The sequence below is a fragment of the Tursiops truncatus genome, chromosome 20 (genome assembly GCF_011762595.2).
Source record: "Tursiops truncatus isolate mTurTru1 chromosome 20, mTurTru1.mat.Y, whole genome shotgun sequence".
In the NCBI taxonomy this organism is placed as follows: domain Eukaryota; kingdom Metazoa; phylum Chordata; class Mammalia; order Artiodactyla; family Delphinidae; genus Tursiops; species Tursiops truncatus.
In genome coordinates, this window is record NC_047053.1 from 50852873 (window position 1) to 50873520 (window position 20648).

General features: G+C 50.0%; 3 protein-coding genes across 5 annotated transcripts in view; 1 reads left to right on the forward strand and 2 right to left on the reverse strand.

The window, feature by feature from the left end:
• Window positions 1–753: 753 nt before the first annotated feature.
• ZACN (zinc activated ion channel) lies at window positions 754–4286 on the reverse strand. Its single transcript, XM_033846659.1, is given in 12 exon segments — window positions 754–1010; window positions 1013–1054; window positions 1496–1613; window positions 1615–1661; window positions 1766–1973; window positions 2105–2229; window positions 3001–3170; window positions 3433–3505; window positions 3508–3523; window positions 3675–3719; window positions 3860–3988; window positions 4054–4286. Coding segments are annotated over 12 exon segments (1209 nt in total). The 5' UTR covers window positions 4144–4286; the 3' UTR covers window positions 754–864.
• Window positions 4287–5604: 1318 nt separating this feature from the next.
• GALR2 (galanin receptor 2) lies at window positions 5605–8076 on the reverse strand. Its single transcript, XM_004310406.4, is given in 3 exon segments — window positions 5605–6446; window positions 7717–8007; window positions 8009–8076. Coding segments are annotated over 3 exon segments (1185 nt in total). The 3' UTR covers window positions 5605–5620.
• A 3805-nt stretch (window positions 8077–11881) lies between these two features.
• The window catches only part of SRP68 (signal recognition particle 68), a 30245-nt gene continuing 21478 nt past the window's right edge, over window positions 11882–20648 (forward strand). Inside the window, exons 1-6 of one of the 3 annotated variants that reach the window (XM_019938761.3) lie at window positions 11882–12093; window positions 13662–13728; window positions 16130–16243; window positions 19213–19408; window positions 19973–20055; window positions 20299–20408. In XM_019938761.3, coding sequence (XP_019794320.1) covers window positions 11934–12093; window positions 13662–13728; window positions 16130–16243; window positions 19213–19408; window positions 19973–20055; window positions 20299–20408 — 730 coding nt within the window. In that variant the 5' untranslated portion in view covers window positions 11882–11933. Of the gene's footprint in view, window positions 12094–13661; window positions 13729–16129; window positions 16244–19212; window positions 19409–19972; window positions 20056–20298; window positions 20409–20648 lie in introns of those variants that run through there. The other 2 variants (XM_004310388.3, XM_019938762.2) reach the window with 2 other exon arrangements.

Below are 20648 nucleotides of genomic sequence, written 5' to 3' on the forward strand. Positions count from 1 at the left end.
GTCCTGGTTTGCCCTTCCTCTCATGGCCCCCATTCCCCACACAAGCAGCGCTCTCCCGGAACTCGGGGGTTCCTCCGCGCCTTGGGTTTCATGACCCTGACTGCGGCTCGCAGGGGCCACGTGACGGCTTCAAGGCAGGAAGGACAGGGAAGGAAGGCAGAGGTCTGTGCCCTCAGCCGCCTTGTGTGGACAGGAGCAGGAGAGCAGAGCAGGCCCACCCCCGGACCAGCTCCGACTTGGGGATGGAGAACCGCCTTCAGCCCAGGCGTGAGGGTTGGGCTCGGAGGAGCTGGCCACACTGCAGCCACAGGGCCTGGAGAAAGGCAAGCAGGGTTGACCCGCTCTCGGATTCAGTGCAGAGACCGCATTCCCCATCCCCGCAGTCCTGCGGTCTGGGGCGTTCTGCCCCCGAGGCATCCCCCCGGTGGCTGGAGCGGGAGTGCTCTGTCCCCTGCCCTCTGGGGGCCAGCGCTCCGCAGGACTTCACAGAAGGAGTTCTGACAACCCCGTGCCTGGAGCCAAGCAGCAGTGGTTGCAGAGGAGCAGTTAGGCTGCGTGTGGGGACTGGGTGACCAGTGAACAGTCGTGAGACAATCTGGGGCAGAGTTGGGGTCGGGGGCATGAGGTGGGCCCCACCTACTTTGACAAAAGTGAACAGCTGAGCTCAGTGAAGACAGACCCCTGAGGCACCCTTGCACTGGGATGATGGGTTTATTCCACACTCTTGCATGCTAACAGAAGGGAGAGCTCAGGGTGGCCTGGGGTCCTCCAGGCTTAGGGAAGAGAGTCGACCTCCCTCCCTCCTCTTTCCTGAGACCCTGTCACAGCCCAACTCCTCAGGTCTGTAGCCCCAGGCCCTGCCCCTTACAGCCTGGGCCACCCGCCGTGGGGTGCAGCCTCACCAGGGGCTGGGTCCAACTTGCATGTCGCCCACATCCGGAGCACTGCGCAGATGAACTGGCTACACAGCGCCCCTGCCACGTACACCAGGAAGGAGATGTGGGCAGCAGCTCAGCCCAGCTCCTCCTGGACCCCTTTACTCCTCTGGAGGCTTCTGTGTGGGGAGAGGCAGGAAAAGGAGGTGTACTTCAGGGCTCACCTGACATGCACACTCTCCAGGAGCAGAAGGGTGAATCCCAGGAGGTGCCAGTCTGTATTTCGCCCTTCGTTAGAGTCACAACTAATGAGTGTTTGGGTCTGGCCCATCCTAGGTCATCTTGAGTTGAAAAAACGTCCCACAGAGAGGCTCTGCAAGGCAGAGGGTTATCTCAGGGAGTCTGAAGTCACCCGGGCCTTTAGGGAGGCTAACCCTGCTCCCTGCTCCAGACCTGCTGCTTCCAAGGGCAGCCGTGATGGAACCCAGGACAGTGGAGCCAGCAGAGTGGATGCAGGAACCTCTAAACAGCCTGGTAACCCGCAACCCCAGCCCACCAGCTCTGCCCCTAGGCCTCTTTCCTCAGCAGCCCCCAAGGAACGGGCCCCAGGCCCTGCCCACCTTCAGGATTGGGCCCTGGGTTCCCACAGTCGTGCCGCTCCCTGCTCAGGACCGGGCTGGGGCTGCTCTCAGCCCTGAGGTTGCTGTGGGCCAGCAGCCCGGACAATAGCCCGGTCTCCCGTGGTGCTGATGAAGAGCAGCAGCAGCAGGGCAGTGACGTAGTGAACTGGGGAGGTGGGCAGGGGTGGGGCGACAGCAGGTGCGGGCAGAATGAGGTGGGCCCGGCACAAGGTGGTCCTGCCCCCGGCCAGGCGAGGGTGTGGGCCTTACTGAGCAGCGGGTTGCAGGAGGAGAAGCTGGGCAGGGCCTGAACCAGGGAGGAGTGGAAGACGAGGTAGCCCAGCAGCAGGGTCACCTTGTAGGCAATGCGCGCCGTCCGGAGGGGCAGCAGCGCCCCGCACAGGTCAGCCAACAGCAGTGCCTCCCCGGGTACCGAGAGCGCTATGATGGCCTTTAGCGCTGTGTTCTGCAGGCGCAACTGGAAGGAAGAAGGTCGGGACTTTCCAGTGGGGGTTGCGCAGGGGTGGGCGGTAGAAGGGTGATGTCACGGCCTCTGGCTGTGCATCCTCGATGCCCCCATCAGCCCTCGGCAGCCACCTCCCAAGTCACCGTCACCTGGAAGCAGGGCACCAGCTGCTGGGATGGGACTTGGGTTTTCAAATCCTGAACTACGTATTCCCTCTTGACACTCACCATCTCATTCACCACATGGGCCTGGAACTCCAGCTCCATCACTGAAGGGGTGGGGGTGAGAACAGTGAACTAGAAATACCCCTGCCCCCGCATCTCTCTTGGGGGTAGGGGCAGGGACAAGCTGGAGCCCAGGGATGCTGGAGCCCTGTGTTGGTTGCTGGGGGCAGACTTGGAAACTGGTCTGTACAAGGGCTTTCCAAACCGGATTTCGCAAGACCCCAAGTTTACTCCAGTTAGAAGGGCCTTATCAGATTCACAGGTGAGTTTTCATTGTAAAAATAAATGCACCACTTCATGGAGGGGACATGGTCACAGACTCATTCACCAGTATATCATCTCACACCTGAAATAATTAGGATTCACTGGGCGGCAGCTGTGGTATTTCCCAGAGGGGAGGGATGTAGGGAAGGATGGAACTTCGCCGCCGAGTTGGAGGTCACCTGTTGGGCTTGTGGGATATTCACTGGGTGGCTACACCTTCGGGATGTTTCCAGGAATGAGCCAGCAGCAGCCTGAGCCTCTGGGCTTGACGCAAGTGTGCAGTTTGGCCCTGGCTGCTGGGGGCATTGCTCTGGGGTAGCTGATGGGGGAGAAGAGAAGACTGGAGGGGGGCTACGGCCTAGAGCAGGGGAGGACTAGGAGGTGGGGCTGCTGTTTGAGTGGGAGGTGCCCGGTGAAAGCAGAACGATCAGCTCCCCTAAGCCTGGGGGTGGACTGGTGTGAACACAGGGCCGGGACCCCTGTGTCAGGTGTTCGCTGGAGGCCAGAGGCTCCCCTCTCCCTTCATCTCCCAGCTCCTGTCCTGTCAGCACCAGTGTTGCCAAAAGCGAAGAAGCTGAGGCTGCAGTGGCGCTGGTCCCTGGGGAAGTGGAAAAGCTCAAAGTCACAGTTGGTCTCCGTGGTGAGGACCAGGTAGAGCTCGATGTGGCCATCCCGGTCCACTCGGGCTTGTGGGCTCTGGCCCTGCCAGTTCACCCAGAGCCTGCAGAGGGAAAGGTACCACAGCCAGTGGCCCAGCTCCTCCTCAGAAGGGGGAGGAGGGGGAGACCCCAGCATATGCCCAGCTGCCATCCACTGCCCTCGGGGTTCCAGAAGGGGCACCATAAGGCATGGGAGTTGTGCCAGTGGTCTGGCAGGGCCACCAGGAGGGGGATATTCACTAAGAGGACCTCCTGGCCCTAGATGGGGAATAGCGAGGGCTATGCCTGCCTAGTTCCTGAGACAAGAACCCCCGCCTCACTTACACCTCCCGGATAGTGAGTCCTGGTGTCCAGAGAGAGTCCCAGGGCAGCGTGACTCTGCCCTGCCGGTGGCCAGGCGAGTGTCCAGCCAGGACTAGGGACACAAGGATGCTACTAAGGCTCCCACTCTCCGTATACATGCGCCCTTGGGCTTGGCAGGTTGGTGAAGGCCAGTGCTTCTGTGCTGGGCTTACAGAGGTCTCCCTTACTCACCCCCTGCCCCCACACTGGTGGTGGGTGCTCACCAGTCGAAGCAGCATCGTGGAGGACACTGTGTACCGCAGGATGTCCTGGGGGAGGGGGCAGCAGGTCACCTCGGGGGTGGGTGCTACGTGACAAGAAGGAAGGAGACCCCAGCACTCACTAGGCTGAGTCCTGTCCCATTCCTAGCTCAGCGCTTGGGCCCCCGAGTTCTCCACAGCCTGAGGACACTTAGCACGTTAAACACGTTTGACACAAACACCTGCACGTCCACGAGCAGGGGCGCGCTTCCGTTCGGAATCTGGATGGTTTCCTGAACCTCCTGGGGTTGAGTTGAGGTTGAAGAAGGATGACCAGTCTGAGGGATGGAGGTCGAGGTCACCCAGTGCCCTGGGGCCCAAATCCCAAAGCTCAAGACCCTACACTTTCTACCTGCCAACCGCTGACACGCTGGAGCCACGGTGGGGTTCCGAGCCCGAGGAAGGTGAGATGGAGCAGGAGCCGCAGGGCCATTGGCAGCAGCTGCTCGGAGGGGCTGGATGGAGCAGCAGCGCCAAGCTACGACCTCCACTTCAGTCACTTCTCTGCGCGACTGGGCAGTTGGTTGGAGGCAGCTGTTCTGCGCACCAACCCTGGAGCCTTGGACTTGGCACACCCCCACCCCAGGTTCAGCAAACAACTGAAGACAAAGCTCAGGACCCAGCCCCGCCCACCTGGCACCTGCCTATATGCTTCCCGGTCCTGCTCCATTTCCACCACCTGGAACCAATCATCACACTCAGGACCCATCAAGCAGACCAGGGAAGCGTGGGAGCCCTGCTCAAACACGCACACACTTTTCTCTGACACTGTCCTTCCAATCTGGCCAGGTGCAGCCTCTGTTTCCACAGCAGGCACCGCCTGGCTAAATACCCAGATCCTTACCAAAGTGCTCTGTGCTCAAAGACCTGAAGTGGGCACACCCTTGGGTTATCCTGCCTCTTCTCAAACACTGAACTAATTTCATGTAAAAAGCTTGGCTCAAGAACTCCGGGAGTGGGGCAAACCTGGGGACAGGTAGAGGCTGGCTCCTGACCAAAGCTCGGGGCGGGATTCTCAGCCTGCCCCGGTCCAGCAGTGCCTTAGAACCGCTGCTGTGCGCCCCAGAGCAGGACTGACGGGTGTGCGGGTGACTTTCCTGGCCTGAGGATAAACCAAGCCCTTGGAGACCAGATCCCAGATAGCTGCAGTGAAGGAAGGAAACCCAAAGGCTGAAGGTGGGTAGGCACTGCTCTGGCTGGCATGGCTCCAAGGGACCCCAGGGAGCCGGGAACAGGCAAGGACTCGCCACCCGCAGGCGCACGAACGCTACTAGGAACACACATAGTGTCCAAGTCTGTCATCGACCGGTTTATCGAGCACGCTTAAACACTCAGCCCGCCTTTGTCGCGCTCACCGGCGGCTGCTGGCTCCCCGATCTATATACACCTGGCGCTTCCGCATGGCCACGTGCAAAGAGCCTTCGGTCGTCCCGCGCTCCCCAGCCTCAGTTAGGGATTTCTACGCGGACTTTAACTCTGCCGCCTTCAGTGCGGGCCGCCCTCTTTCCTTGTAACTGAGCAGGGCACCCTGCCCTCATTTATCCGGAGCGCCCCTGTGAAGTTGTAGAGCCTCGCGAGATATGCGGAGACACGGCGCGCCAATGCCCGCGGAATGGATTGCGTGGTTTTTTTTTTTTTTTTTTTTTTTTTTTGCGGTACGCGGGCCTCTCACTGCTGCGGCCTCTCCCGTTGCGGAGCACAGGCTCCGGACGCGCAGGCCCAGCGACCATGGCTCACGGGCCCAGCCGCTCCGCGGCATGTGGGATCTTCGCGGACCAGGGCACGAACCCGCGTCCCCTGCATCGGCAGGCGGACTCTCAACCACTGTGCCACCAGGGAAGCCCTGGATTGCGTGTTTTATTAACAGATGAAACTCCCTCCACGATCCCCCGACCTCTGACTCCAATCTTTCAACACCCAAGTGTACTCCCTAAGTGCCTTCGGGTCACATTAACTGTCAAGGTGGCTTTGGGAGCCTTTTGGTCCCGCCAGGACAGGCTGGGAACCGAGCTCGAGGACTGGCAGCTAAGAGGCGCCGGCGCAGGAGCAGAGGGCCCGGCTGCCTCGCTCACGTGCGTTACGTCGGTGGACTCGCGCTCCAGCACGCTGCCGCTGTGGGTGCCCTGGGCCGCGACGCACACGCGGCCGGAGGCTTTGCGCGGGGCGCGGCGCAACACGCCCGCGCAGATCTTGCGGAAGCCCTTGCGGAAGTGCTTGGAGACGAGAGCGTAAACGATAGGATTGACGCAGGAGTTGGAGTAGGAGACGAGGTGCGAGAGGATACGCAGCGCGTAGGTAGCGCGCGTAAGGGGGAAGCGGCCGAACCACACGCAGAGGTTAAGCGCGTGGTGAGGCATCCAACAGAGGCAGAAGAGCGCGGCCACGATGACGATCATACGCGTCAACTTGCGTTTGGCGCGCCGGGCGCCCGAGCCGGCGGCCACCGGGTCGACGGCTCGCCAGAGGTAGCGCAGGGTGCGCGCGTAGGTCAGGCCGAGCACCAGCACGGGCAGCAGGTAGCTGAAGACAAAGGTGCAGAGGTCCATGGCGCGGCGGCGAGGCGCGCTCCACGCCGGGCGGCACACGGTCAGGTTGGCTAACCGTGACTGGCGGTAGTAACTCAGGTACGGCCCGGAAAAGAGCAGCGACAGCCCCCAGATGAGCCCGATGACCGCCAAGGCGTTGCGAAGCGTGCGCAGCTCGCGGGAGTGCAGCGGGTAGCGGATGGCCAGATACCTGCGGGTCGGGCCAGAAAGGGAGACGTCTGGTGTGCCGGCGGATTCGCGGAGGCAGGGCCGGACCCCTCCACCTCGAGCCCCACGCTCACTGTCGAGGAATGTCTCTAGCGCACGGTAATACCGCACAAGCCCGGAGGGCGACACAGAGCATCCCGGACACCCTCAGCCGCGCCTACACGTGGGGCGGGACCCGGCAGCAGGAAAGGCCACTCATCTGCTCTTCCTGAGACTACGACCACAATCGGATTCCACCCGGGAGGGCACCCCGAAGAGTAAACCGACTTTGGGGCTCCGGCAGGCTGTGATTACCCACCAGTGACGGTGCCCGGAGAGGTAGGACCCAGGCGCCTTGAGGCCCTAGGAGACAGCCTGGAGACACTGTCAGGCAAGGTACCGCGAGGGAATTCTTTAGAGAAGCCGACGTTCTATGGGTCCCATCAGTGCTCTCTTCTTGGAACCAACACACTTGGCATTCAGTGGACCTGGGAGGTATATGGGGAATGTGGCCTCACCTCGCTGCCTGTCCAGGGAAGGTTGGGAGGACGTGAAGACAGAGGGGGCTGGGGAGATACCAGGATTCCCTCCCTAGGAATCCCCCAGGTGTCCTTTCAAGCTTCAGCTTCCAGGGGGACCCTTGGGCCCGCTCCTCTCCTGCCCTTGCCCCCGGGCCTGTTGGTCAGGTTGTGGGACCGAGCTAGGGAGCCTTGGCCATGCTTGCTCGGAGTTTGGCATGGGCCCTCACGAAGGACCCAAATTCTGCAGTCCGCACCAGAGTCGGCTGTGCGGAGCAAACTGTGGCTTGGAGGCCAGTGAGGTGGAGGCGCCCGAGTTTGACGCCAGGAGACAGGCCAGTGGCTTCACGCACAGGATTACTGGATGGGCAACTCTGAGCAAATCACTTACAAACTCGGTTTGGTCTGTAAATTGGGCACAGTAATCCCTCCCATCCCAGCCTCCCAGGGGCGTCGAGCTTCAAAGGAGACCCAGCACGGGGGAAAACCCTTTGCACCCAGAAACGTTGTGCTTTGTCAGATGTCAGCGGCGCTGGAGAGCTGAGGTCTCCAGCCTGAAGCTCCTGAGGATGTACCTAACAGAGAGACACGGAGGTCCCCCATTCTTATTCTTCTTTTTCCTCTTACACGCCTGCTTGTCTTTCACTCCTTCCTGCTTCCCTTGCCTTCCTAGTGTTCTTTTCTACTTTCCACACATCCCTCCTTGACCCTCAAGTCCAGCCCCCTTCTCCAGCCACAGCCTGCCTGCCAGCTCACCTGTCCAGGGAGACGGCAGCCAGTGTGAAGCTGCTGGCATGCATGGTGAGGAAGATGAGGAAGTGCACCGCCTTGCAGAGCAGCGAGCCGAACACCCAGTCGTCCAGGGTGTAGATGGTGGCCTGGAAGGGCACGCAGCACACGATGAAACACAAGTCGGCCACGCCCAGGTTGAGGATGAACAGGTTGGTGGTGTTGACCGCCTGGCCACCACGAAGCAGCACGGCCAGCACCAGTGAGTTGCCTATGGTGCCCACGAGGAAGATGAGCGCAAATAGCATGGGAACGATGAGGCTGCCAGCTACCCCGGCCGCCCGCCTCGTTCGTGTCCTCGGTGTTCAGGCCACCCGAGCCATTCATAGTGCCGCTGCACCGGGGCTGCCCCGACTTCTGCAGCCGTCTGCGTCCTGGCGAGCGCGCAGCTCCGGCGGTTTTCAGCCGCTGCAGCGCCCGGAGCGACTCGGTGGAGCTGCGGACGGAGTGAGTCTCGCTGAGGCTGGGGCAGGAGAAGCGGGTGCGCTGGGGGCAGGGGAAGGAGCGAGCAGCCGAAGGGTGGGGTGTTCCCCCTGGCGGCCGGCCGCGCTGGGGGAAGGACTGTCCAGTGGCCTCGGCGCGCCCCGGCCAAGGCACAGGCTGCCCACCCTTGGGGCGGAGGGCCGCGCCAGTGTCTGTTCCTCGGCCCTCCGGCGTCGGCGCGCTCCAGCCTCCGACTCCGGGCTGTGCCGGGCTGAGCAGCGAACCGACCTCCGGGGCAGACGCCGGAGTGGTGGAGGGACCGCCTGCCGGGAGCGCTCGCCCGCTACCCCGTGCGCCTCGGCACTTCCCTGCAGCCTGGCGGGCGCGCCAGACCTCCTGGGGCAGGCTGGGGAGCGTCCTCGAGAGAGTTGCAGGTGGCCCCTAAAGCGTGGGGTGGGAGTGATGAAGGGCGGAGGCGGATGAGAGTGCTGCCGTTTTCCAGAACTGGCGAGTGGGACGGCCCTGCCGTGTGCCCCACGCCTCTTCCCACTTCTAATTCCCAGGAACAGCGGAAGGGATGGTGGAAGGATTTCATTCCCTTCTCTCCCTCACTGAGCGTCTCCCCCTCCAATTCAGTCCGGTAAAAATTTATTGAGCATCTGCTGTGTGTCAGGCTGTGTTCCTGGCGCCGTGGCTCGGTTTCCTCAATATTACAATATGGGCTAATAACACCTTCTCAGAGGGCTCTGGTGAGAATGGAATGACATGTGTGTGAGAGACCTGAGGCCAGTTGGTAGAATCTGGATGAATCCAACTCTTCTTCTTTTTCTCCTTACCCTATTCAGATATCCAACAAGGGGAAACTTAAAGGAAATACAAAACAGCAGAGGACCATGCATCAGGAGCATTTTCCTAGATAGCCAGGAGGGTGTTTAGGTTGCAAAAAACAACTTAAATATTTGTTTCTGATTTTGACATACTAGGCATCAAACACCCGTGACCCAGAATCATCACTGTTTCTATATAGTTCTAAAACTGGGTTTGAACATCACTACCTTCTGTGGCTTGACCTCTGCTTCCCCTTTCCTTGCCCTGTTCCTTGAGTCCTAGTCAAAAACATTCTTTTTCCACTTTCCCCTCCAGGATCTCAGCCTCAGGAGCCCAGCTACCTGCTCCTCTTGGTAAGGAAGCCTCGTTCACACCTCTGCCCTGCCTGCTTATTCACTGAATAGGAAGATAATGACCATTCATGTTTCTGAGATGCTTGCCATTCATTTATTGAATACACGTTTATAAAGCACCTACTCCTTTCCAGGCACTGTTCTAGGTCCTTGGGATTTACCAGTGAGCTCTACAAAGACCAAGGCCCTTCATGAGCTTCCTTTCTAGCAGGGAAGAGACAAATATAACTCAAGTTATTAATCAATTACAAGTTAAGTACTTGCAGGAAAAGTAAATCACGGTGAGGGAATTGAGAGTACTGGAGTGGTGGTGATGGTGCAATTTAAAATGGGGTGGTCAAGCAGACCTCATTAGGAAGGTGACATTTGAGCAAAGAGTTGAAGGAGCTAGCCTAGCAGATAGCCAAGGGAAGTGCATTCCAGATAGAACAGCCAGCGCAAAGGCCCTAAAGCAGGAGTGTGCCCGTGTCCCTAAGCCAGGAGCGTGGTATGGCTTGAGCTGAATGAACAAGAAGGAGATTGGCACGAGAGAAGGTGAGAGGCATAGCATGTAGGACTTTTTTCCCTTGCAAGGAAGTCTTCTAATCTGACTAAAAAGTGGAGCCATTGCAGAGTTTTGACTAGAGGACTAACATCATCTGACTTACTTTTTTAAAAAAAGCTTTATTGAAATATAATTCACATACCATACAATTTACCCATATAAAATGTTCATTTGTTTCTTAATATATTCACAGAGTTGTGCAACCATCACCACAATCAATTTTAGGATGTTTTTGTTCCTGCCTCCCACCCCTAGCCCTACACAACCACTCTTTGTCTCTATAGATTTGCCTATTCTGGACATCTTATATAAATGGAATCATACAATATGTGGCCTTCTGTGTATACCTTCTTTCACTTAGCCTAATGATTTCAAGATTCATCCACAATGTAGCATGTATCAGTACTTCATTCCTTTTTATGGCCAAATAATATTCCATTGTATGATAATCACATTTTATCAAATTCACTTGTTGATAGACATTTGGGAGACTTACTTTTTTAAAAATTATTTTTAATTTTTGGTAAAATATACAAAACACAGTTTGCCACCTTAAACATTTTAAGTGTATAGTTCAGTAGTGTTAAGTATATTCACATTGGTGTGCAACCAATCTCGAGAACTTTTTGATCTTGCAAAACTGACAGTCTATACCCATTAAACAATAACTCTGCATTTCCCCTGCCTTTAGCCCCCAGCAACCAATCATTCTACTTTCTATGAATTTGACTACACTAGATACCTTATATGAGTGGAATCATACCATATCTTTTCACGACTGCCTTACTTAGCACAATATTTCCAAGCTTCAATCATGTTGTAGCATGTGTCAGAATTTCCTTCCCTTTCAAGGCTGAATAATATTCCATTGTATGGACAGACCATATTTTGCTTATCCCTGAGGGCCGCTGGGTTGCTTCCATCTCTTGGCTATTGCGAATAATGCTACTATAAACGTGGGTGTACAAATAACTCTTCAAGACCCTGCTTTCAATCCTTTTGGATATATACCCAGAAGTGAAATTGCTGGATCATATGGCAATTCTTTTGTCTTCCACTGTGGATGTACCATTTTATATTTGCACCGAAAGTGCACCAAGGTTACAACTTCTCCACATCCCCACCAATACATGTTATGTTCTGTTATTATTGTCCTTTTAATAGTAGCCACCTTAATGGGTGTGAGGTGATCACTCATTGTGGTTTTGATTTGCATTTCCCTAATGATTAGTGCAGACTTACTTTAAAAATACACCATTTAATTTAGTCTTCATAACCACCCTAATTGGTTATCCCCATTTACAGATGAGGGAAAAGGTTTATGAGGGAGATTATTTGCCCAACATCTCCCAACCAGTAATGGCAGAGGCAGAATTGGAGCTGCAGAGATCAGACTCCAGAGCTCGCAGTGCCATATTGCAGAGGAAAGATTCATGGTATCCCTCGCTTCAGCACTTCTCACTCCGCGGACTGCTCGACCGGAAGTCCAGGGAAAGGCACCGATCCCCATCCATTAGGGAAAGTCCCTGCACTATGGTCGGCTCCAAAGGAAAGCGCAGACAGAGGCGGTTCCTCCCAGGCGTGGTGTTTCGTTGCGTAGGGTGGGAACCCCATCTCCGGAGCCCCCGGGGAGGTAGACACTCCGAAATCCAAAGGTCTTAGCCAACTGCACCCGCTCTCTGTGTGCGGGACGTGAGCCGGATCCCCTGTGCAGGGATGCAGGAGGTGTGGGAGGGGCACATCTCCGGATCCTCCACCCTTGGTGGATGCGAAGTAGGATTGCCCCCAGGAGACCTCAGCAGTTACGGCGTCCGCGAGCTTCCGGGCCCTCAGCCTAGCCCACCACCGTTTGAGACCCGGAAGCCTAGTCCACGCGCAGGCGCACTCCAACAAGTGGCCGCTGCCTGCGGGCAGGGCCGTCGGCGGCGGAATCCGCCGGTATCCCGTCAGCCCATCCGAGCCGGCTCCGCGCTCTCTCTCTCTCCCCGGTCGTCCCGCCTTCTCTATCCCGTCCTGCTCTGCGGCGCAGGGGCAAGATGGCTGCTGAGAAACAGGTTCCTGCAGGCGGCGGTGGTAGCAGCAGCGGCGGTAGCGGTGGTGGACGCGGTGCCGGAGGAGAGGAAAATAAGGAAAACGAACGGCCTTCAGCTGGATCGAAGGCAAACAAAGAATTCGGAGATAGCCTGAGTTTGGAGAGTATCCTACAGTAATCGGGCCTAACTCGCAATGACTACGTGTCGATCTGGCGGGCCGGGGGCGGGAGAGGCGGCGGGTTGCGGCACGACCTGGGCAGGAGAGGCCGAAGGTTGCAGTTTCTCTCGCTTCTACTTTTTGGCACTTCAGAGTTTCAGGGTCTGGTTTTCGACTGGCCTTTCCTCGCATCTTCTTTGTCTTCCAGTCTGGGGAACGTCCTCTTCTTTCAAGCGGCACCGGAATATTGGGCAGTTTTCTTCAGTTTACCCGCAGTTGCCCAGTTGGAGGGCTGGTGATGGGGCTGACACTGGCCACTCTGATGAACTACTGCCTTGGCAACTGGGGCCACTGAACTGGGGAGAGGAAACTGCAGTCTTGACCTTTTGGCCTAATACTTCTGTCTGACAGCTGTCGGGGAATGCATAATAAAAATTACAGTTTGATGCTTTGGAAATGGAGGCAAAAGTTACGTGTTGTAAGGGAAAGCTTATTGCCCATTTTGAATATAAATCATTGTAGGTTGTTAACATTACTTGTATAGCTTTCTTAATAGGTCTGTAGACCTTTTATCTTGTTGAGAGTCATTCAGATGAATCGGTTTCTAGTTTTCATCAGAGTGTACCACAGTTGAGTGTTGATGACATTAGTTTGTGGCTTTTTGAAATGAATAAGTAGTGGAGAAAATGTAGGTGAATTTCTGAAATAATACATTTAGCTTGACATCTTAATATAGTGAAGTTTTCAGGAGATTGAAGTTTTACTTTTTGAACGGGCGGTATCCTTTCAAATGGATGTTAGAACGCCTTGATTTTACTGCACACCTTATATATGTTTGTCTCTTTTTAGTTATTGAAATAGCCCTTTTATTGTTCAGTGTTTTAAAATACATCTGTAAAGAAGCATTGAGGAAACTTTAAAAGAAAACTAAAATCGTAGACAAAGGTCGTTGGACTTCCTGAAGTTTGGGACATAATCTTAAAATATTTTAAGGTTCTTAAAAAGGAGAGTTTGCTCAAGGCTTTTTTTTTAAAAAAAGAAAAACTAGTATTTTAATGCAAACTGTGGTCTGGTTTGGTTGGCATGTGCTCACCATAGACACATGCAGCATCACAGCTGTTAAGGAAAGTCAGATTTGGCAGATGTAGGAGGTTATGCAAATAGAGGAGTAGTACATGTCATTTATAACCTGAATCTGCTAAAATGAGTAAAACATTGGGTCCAGGTGTAAATCACTGGGAACCACCCCAGATGTAGTCAGTATTTAGAATCCAGCAGCTTTAGCTGTTGGGTCTCATTAAGCCTCAATGGCTAATGATGCCCTCCTTTTTTAGTTTGAAAGTAGTAACAGTTCAGGCAGTCAACTTTTCTACATGCTTAGCCCTGGTCCTGTCCTATGATAAGAGAGCTATTGAAAATGCTTACCAGAGATTTCACTAATGTACTCAGTATTTCAGAAATGTTTAATGTGCTGTGATTTGATACAGATGTAGACCAATAGTACTAATATAGATGAATGTTTTGAGTTATTTGGATTCTTGGCACTGTAAGCTTTTCCTTAATCTTGGCTCTAGTTCTTCAGATTATTAAGGAATCCCAGCAGCAGCATGGTTTACGGCATGGAGATTTTCAGAGGTACAGGTTAGTATCGTGCGCAAGATATGTACAAGTCTCTGTGGAATTTTCAAATTTGGTTTGCTTTTTTACTATCCTACTTACTCTGCTGTACCAGAAAGTATACCTAGAAAGTCTAGTTCTTAACTTGTATTGAGTTCTCAAGAAGATACTTAATTTTCAAATTTAAAAGGAGCCAATCTTTTTATCCATTTTGTCTCACAGTATTGCAGATAACATTGGAGGCTTCTGCTGAAAATAATAGTTATGGTAATCTTTTTTTTTTTAAACTTAACCGTATTGTAGGATCTGGGTTACATTCCAGCTGTTGGCAATCACTGTTCTGATTTCCATTGTTATAGTTTTGCTTTTTTCAGAACATAGCCTTTTGTGTCTAGATTCTCTCACCTAACAGATACTGCTCAGTAGTATTCCATTGCAGGGATGAATCGCAGTCTGCTTTTGTTCCCCAATTGAATGGCTAGTGGTTGACTCCGATTTTTGTTTTTGTTTTTTCTAGTTATTATTAATTGTTTTCAGTGTTACATTTTTAATTAGATCTTTTGGTGGTAAAATATTCATAACATAAAAATGACTTTGATGTGTACCTTTTAGTACGTTTTTAGTACATAAATATATTTGTATGTATGTGCCTACCAAGTAGTATTTTTGTTCTCCTAGTCTCTTTCTATGCATTTTTTTCATGTTTGCTCATATCGTATATACAACTTTGTATTCCGCTTTTTTGCCTAACGTTATATGGTATGTATTCCTCCATGCCTATAAAAATGTTCCATACACGTGATTTTTATTAGTTGCATTATAACTCAATATATAGGCCTACCATAATTTATTTACCTGTTCCCCCAAGTTGGTTATTTATATCGTAGCCAGTTTTGTAGGTTTAAAAATATTGTTCCCGTGAATCTCTGTTCATACCTCTTTGTATTTCTCATCATTTCTTTAGCATAGAGTAGTATAGAAATAGACAGTCAGTTCAGGGAGTGTGAACATTTTTAAGGATCTTGATAAATGTATCCATATTGCCGGAAAATTTTTACCGATTTATATTTCTACTCATAATGTGTGAGTGTCCCATTTGATTTTTATGTGAAAGGGTAAGTGGTAATTAAAGCATAATTATGAATCGAGGGAAAAGATCTAGTTCATAGATTCGGTCAGACTATTACTTCTTCTTTTTAATAACCTGTGCTCTGGTAGCTTTTTTATTTTAATAAATTTATTTATTTATTTTTGGCTGTGTTGGGTCTTCGTTGCTGCACTCGGGCTTTCTCTGGTTGCAGCGAGCGGGGGCTGCTCTGCATTGTGGTGCGCGGGCTTCTCATTGCGGTGGCTTCTGTTGTTGCGGAGCACGGGCTCTAGTCACGCAGGCTTCAGTAGTTGCAGCATGTGGGCTCAGTAGTTGTGGCTCGTGGGCTCTAGAGTGCAGGCTCAGTGGTTGTGGTGCACGGGCTTTGTTGCTCCGCGGCATGTGGGATCTTCCCGGACCAGGGCTCAAACCCGTGTGTCCTGAATTGGGAGGCGGATTCTTAACCTCTGCGCCACCAGGGAAGTCCGCTCTGGTAGCTTTAAGACTGAGATTTTGAAGTACCATTTAATATCATTTTGCATTGTAAATTTTATGCTATATTATTTGATTAAGGGTGGTAAAATTTTACATGTACTTTTACACAATTTAGTCAAAATACAGTTACTGCACATCTATATGTTAGGCACTGTGCTATGACATTGGGGGAAACTTGAAAATAAAATCATCTTTGCACTAAAGGAGTTTATGTTAGTGAGATAGACATATTAAGAACATAATATAATGCCCTCATATTGTAGTAGAAGTAAGAATAAAAAGTTGCATGAGTACAGAAGAGAGAGGCTTGGCATAGAGGTGATGTCTATAGTTTTCTTATTGATATCCTAATTAACCTCCTCATTTTTCTTCAAATATGCTTGCAGTTTCTTTCTCCACGTCTTCATTGTCATCACAGTCTCCCTCAGGATGCCCCTTCTTCCCTTTTACATCCATGAGAATCCTACTCATTCTTTCAAAACCCACCATAAGTCCACTCCAGCAAAGTGGGTTAACAAGAAGAGAATGATTACTTGTGTCCTATACATTCAATTTGACATTGGCCTTGTTTTTTTTGGTTGCCATTCTATCTGCATGATTCTCTCCAACTAGAGTATGGGTTCTTTGAGAATGGGTACTGTGTCCTTGTCTCTTCATGTTTTCTGTGATACCAGTCATATTGCTTGCAATTTTCCATTCAATAAATGTTTGCAAGAGGATGGTGGTACCTATAGCAACCATATAGTAGAATACCCTGAACTTTTGACCTTACCTTATTGTAGAATTTACTATTGAAAGTATTATCAGCTTGGCCGAATGATTTTTGGTTGTGGTTTCCTACAGAGGCTACTGTTCCCGTAGACAAAGACGTCTTCGGAAAACACTTAACTTCAAGATGGGGAACAGACACAAATTCACAGGGAAAAAAGTAACTGAAGATCTTCTGACTGATAACAGGTATTGACTGCCCAGTGCTAAGTGCTGAATGCATCTTGCTAATACATTTATTGAACAATTACAGCGTGACAGGTGTTGTGTCAGGCTCTTAGTTATTTCACGTGATCCTGTGGGATAGACATCTTTACTACTCCTGTGTTATAAAATGAGGAGACTGAGCCTCAGAGAGACTCTTAACTTGTTCAGGAGCTATGGTAGAATGGCAAATGTTGAAGTCAGCGATTAGACTCTAACTGGTTATTAGGTAAGGTTTCTAGAACGCAAATCTCAATGTCTGAGTACTTACTTAAATCATTATGTCTTAAGCAAAATCTGGACATGTGTAAATTATTACAGAAGAGTTTTGTATTTCAATGCTCAATGCATTCATGCTTAACATGGCAGGATTACTCTATGAAAGCAATATGTATTAAAAGTCTATGGGTCAGTTCCTCAGACTTTGACCTGTGAGCCAAAATGGTCTTCCTGCCACCTGTTTATTGTAAATAAAGTTGGAGCACAGCCACACCATTTATTTAGATATTGCTTACAGCTGCTTTTGTGCTACAGTAGCAGAGTAGTTGTGACGGAGACCATAGGGCCTATAAAGCCTAAAATACTTACTGTTGGGCCCTTTATGAAAAAAGTTTGCTGCCCCCTGGTCCGGTACGTGGCCAGAACTGAGTTAGACACCATATTGGATGTAGAAGAGTTGGGGAGGCATAGTTATTGAACCTCATTGACTCTGATATTGTTGAGAGATATTGGTTGAGTACAGAACAGGGAACACTACAAGATAGCAAAACTGCTATATTGTGTGTAATTTACTCATAAGAATTCTGAAGTCTTGGAAGGGAGAAGTTAGTTTGGGGGTTCTTGATGGGGAAGCCAGGAAGACTGCATGGAGGAGGCTGGACCTTTAAGGGTTTGTGAGAGGAAAAGACATTCTGTGTTCAGGGAAACAGCATGCCATGATGTCTTTGAATACAGTGTAGGAACTGTAATGCTCTGGGCAGTTGTTAGCTACTGCTCAGGCAGCGAAGAGGCTCGGAGCTTGGTGTATGAGACACAGTCAGAAAACTAGAGCGTGATGGGATGAAGCAGGATGGATTGATTAAATCCGATGAGATCAAGTTAGGAAGAGTCTGTTATAACAGTGAGACCAGGCTAAGCTACAGTTAAAGGAAGATTAATCAAGGCAGTAGTTTAAAGAAAGATTCACCATAATAACAATGAAGTAGCTAACTTATATAGCAGTTAGTAAGTGCCAGGCTCTGGTCTAAGTGTGTTATATGTATTACTGCATGGGAGAGAGAAGGACAGAAAGGGTTAGTATTTTGCCCAAAGTCATACAGCTAGTGAGTGGTGGCACTGAGATTCCAATCCAGGCTCTTAACCACTTCAGTATACTGCCTCTCTTTGCACAGCGAAAGAAACCATCAACAAAATGAACAGGCAACCTATTAAATGGGAGGAGATATTTCCAAATGACATATCCGATGAGGGGTTAATATCCAAAATACATAAAGAAGTCATATAACTCAATATCAAAAAAACAAACAATTCGATTAAAAAATGGGCAGAGGATCTGAATAGAAATTTTTCCAAGGAAGTTATATAGATGGCCATCAGGCACGTGAAAAGATGCTCCACATCACTAGTTGTCAGGGAAATGCAAATCAGAACCATGATGAGATATCACCTCGCACCTGTCGGAATAGCTGTTATCAAAAAGACAAGAAATAACAAGTGTTGGTGAGGATGTGGAGAGAAGGGAGCCCTCGTGCACTGTTGGTGGGAGTGTAAATTGGTGCGGTCACTATGGAAAACAGTACAGAGGTTCCTCTGAAAATTAAAAATAGAACTATATGACTCAGCAGTTCCACTTCTGGGTATTTATCTGAAAAAAACTCCCAAAAACACGAATTAAAAAAGATACATGCACGCCAGCGTTTATTGTGTAGCGTTGTTTACAATAGCTAAGATGTGGAAGCAGCCTAAGTGTCCACTGAAGGATAACAGATAAAGAAGGTTTTATATCTAAATCTATGTCTATATCTATATTTATATATATATTTAAACCAGAGCTCAGAAACAAAAACAAGGGATGCCAACTTCATCTTTTAAAAGCAAGATCAGGTTACATATATGTGACTCAGCCATAAAAAAGAATGAAATCTTGCCATTTGCGACAACATGGATGGACGTAGAGAGTATTATGCTAAGTGAAATTAGAGGAAGACAAATACTGTATGATCTCACTTATATGTGGAATCTAAAAAACAAATGAACAAACAAAAAGACTTGTAGAGAACAAGCTGGTGGCTGCCAGAAGGGAGAGAAGTGGGAAGGGGTGGGTGAAATAGGGAAAGGGGATTAAGAAGTACAAACTTTCAGTTATACAGTAGAGTCGCAGGGATATATAATGCACAACATAGGGAATATAGTCAATAATATAGTAATACCTTTGTATGGTAACAGATGGTGACTAGACTTCCTGTGGTGATCATTTCATAATATATAGAAATATCGGATCTCTGTGTGGTACACCTGAAACTAATATGATATTTTAAGTCAGCTATACTTCAGTTTAAAAAAATACACACACACGCATATATATGTATGTATACACTGCTTCTCAAGGACTTGATTTCTAACTGAGTTGGGATGAAGGAGCTATGATTCAAAGATGAGGCCAGATTATGTGCCTAGACTGCCTCTATTTGTTAAATTTGGGAGGGGTAAGTCTGGGTTTGCCAAGTTTGAGGCAATAGCAGGCTTTTCAATGAGATGTGTCTGATAGGTGGTTAGAAACCTATCAGAGATGCTGATTTGGGAGCCATGGTTGATACTGAAGAGCAGCTCTGAGGAGGAAAGCAAGGCAGAGCATAGGGAAGAGTTGAGAGGCCAAAGATTGCACGTCAGAGAATATCTGAGTCTGGTGCTCCTGGCTTTTGCTGTTCAGTTGGCCCATTCTGTCTCTGGTTTAGATATTTGCTTCTGGTTCTGATGGATGCTGAGAGAGCCTGGAGCTATGCCATGCAGCTCAAACAGGAAGCCAACACTGAACCCCGAAAACGGTTCCATTTGTTATCTCGCCTACGCAAAGCTGTGAAGCATGCGGAGGAGTTGGAACGCTTGTGTGAGAGCAATCGTGTGGACGCCAAGACCAAGTTGGAGGCTCAGGTTAGTGTCTCAACATCAGCTTTGCTTTATTGTGGAGCTTAGAGACGTAAACAGAATAGAGTTTCTTACATTATATGTTTGTAGTCAGGAGAGGAAAAAACCTAATCTTGCTTTTAAAAGGTGAAGTTGGCTCTTGTTTTTGTTTTTGAGCTCTTGGTTTTTAACAGTTAGCTCTAACTTTTAAGAAAGCCCATGCGTCTTTTGATACGTGCACGGAGAACTTGTATCTGGGAAGTTCACAAAATAAGAACTTTTTTCTTAAGGAATATTTGAAAAGAGATGAAAGATGTTTCAACTTTTAATGCTTATGTTATAGCCCAGAAGTGGGTTGTTAAATAAAATGAAGGGAACAAATTTTCTTTATTTTGAAGTTCTTTCCTAGGAAGTAAAATGAATCATAAAATTACCTATGTATCACATTTTATTAGTGAAATAAATTTTTTTCTTTTAGAATCAACCTGAATATCTCTGTATTCTTGATATCAAAGTTCGAAGCAAGTAGAGGCGGTTGGGCTGTCTGGTTGTCGGGTGTTGACGCAGTTTCTCTTTCCCGTCACCTTACAGGCTTACACAGCTTACCTCTCAGGAATGCTGCGGTTTGAACATCAAGAATGGAAAGCTGCCATCGAGGCTTTTAACAAATGCAAGTAAGTCCTCTGGTCCGAAGGCTGTGGCCAGTTTTGACGATAGTCACATTCAACTGCAGATCAGCTAATGCTTGTTTCTGTGAAAGTTATTACAATTTCTTTCTTTTTTTCTTCTCTTTAGAAATGTTGATTCTTCTCTTTCAGCCTCAGAACTTGCAAGTTCTGGTAGTTGGTCTGTGTTCCTTGTGAGTTTATTTTCTTAAAGTGAGGCTGCTGTGAGCCGTGATGTTTCTTTCCTCGCAGGACTATCTATGAGAAGCTGGCCAGCGCTTTCACAGAAGAGCAGGCTGTGCTGTACAACCAGCGTGTGGAGGAGATCTCGCCCAACATCCGCTACTGCGCATATAACATTGGTGAGCGGGCTGCATGGGGCATCGACAGGTGGCTTGGTGGTAGTTCATCTCAGAGAGCCTAGAGAATTTCTTTAACTTTCTTCCCTTTCCCTTGCTTCCATATTTGGTGTGGGTTTTGGTTGATGAAAAAAGTAGAATTGTCGGAGTTAGCCCTGCTCGAAATCCGGAAGGGAATTCCATTGCTTCGGTTTTGGCCCTGCCATCTTCTTTACTCACCAAGAGCTTTGTGAAAGGACTTGG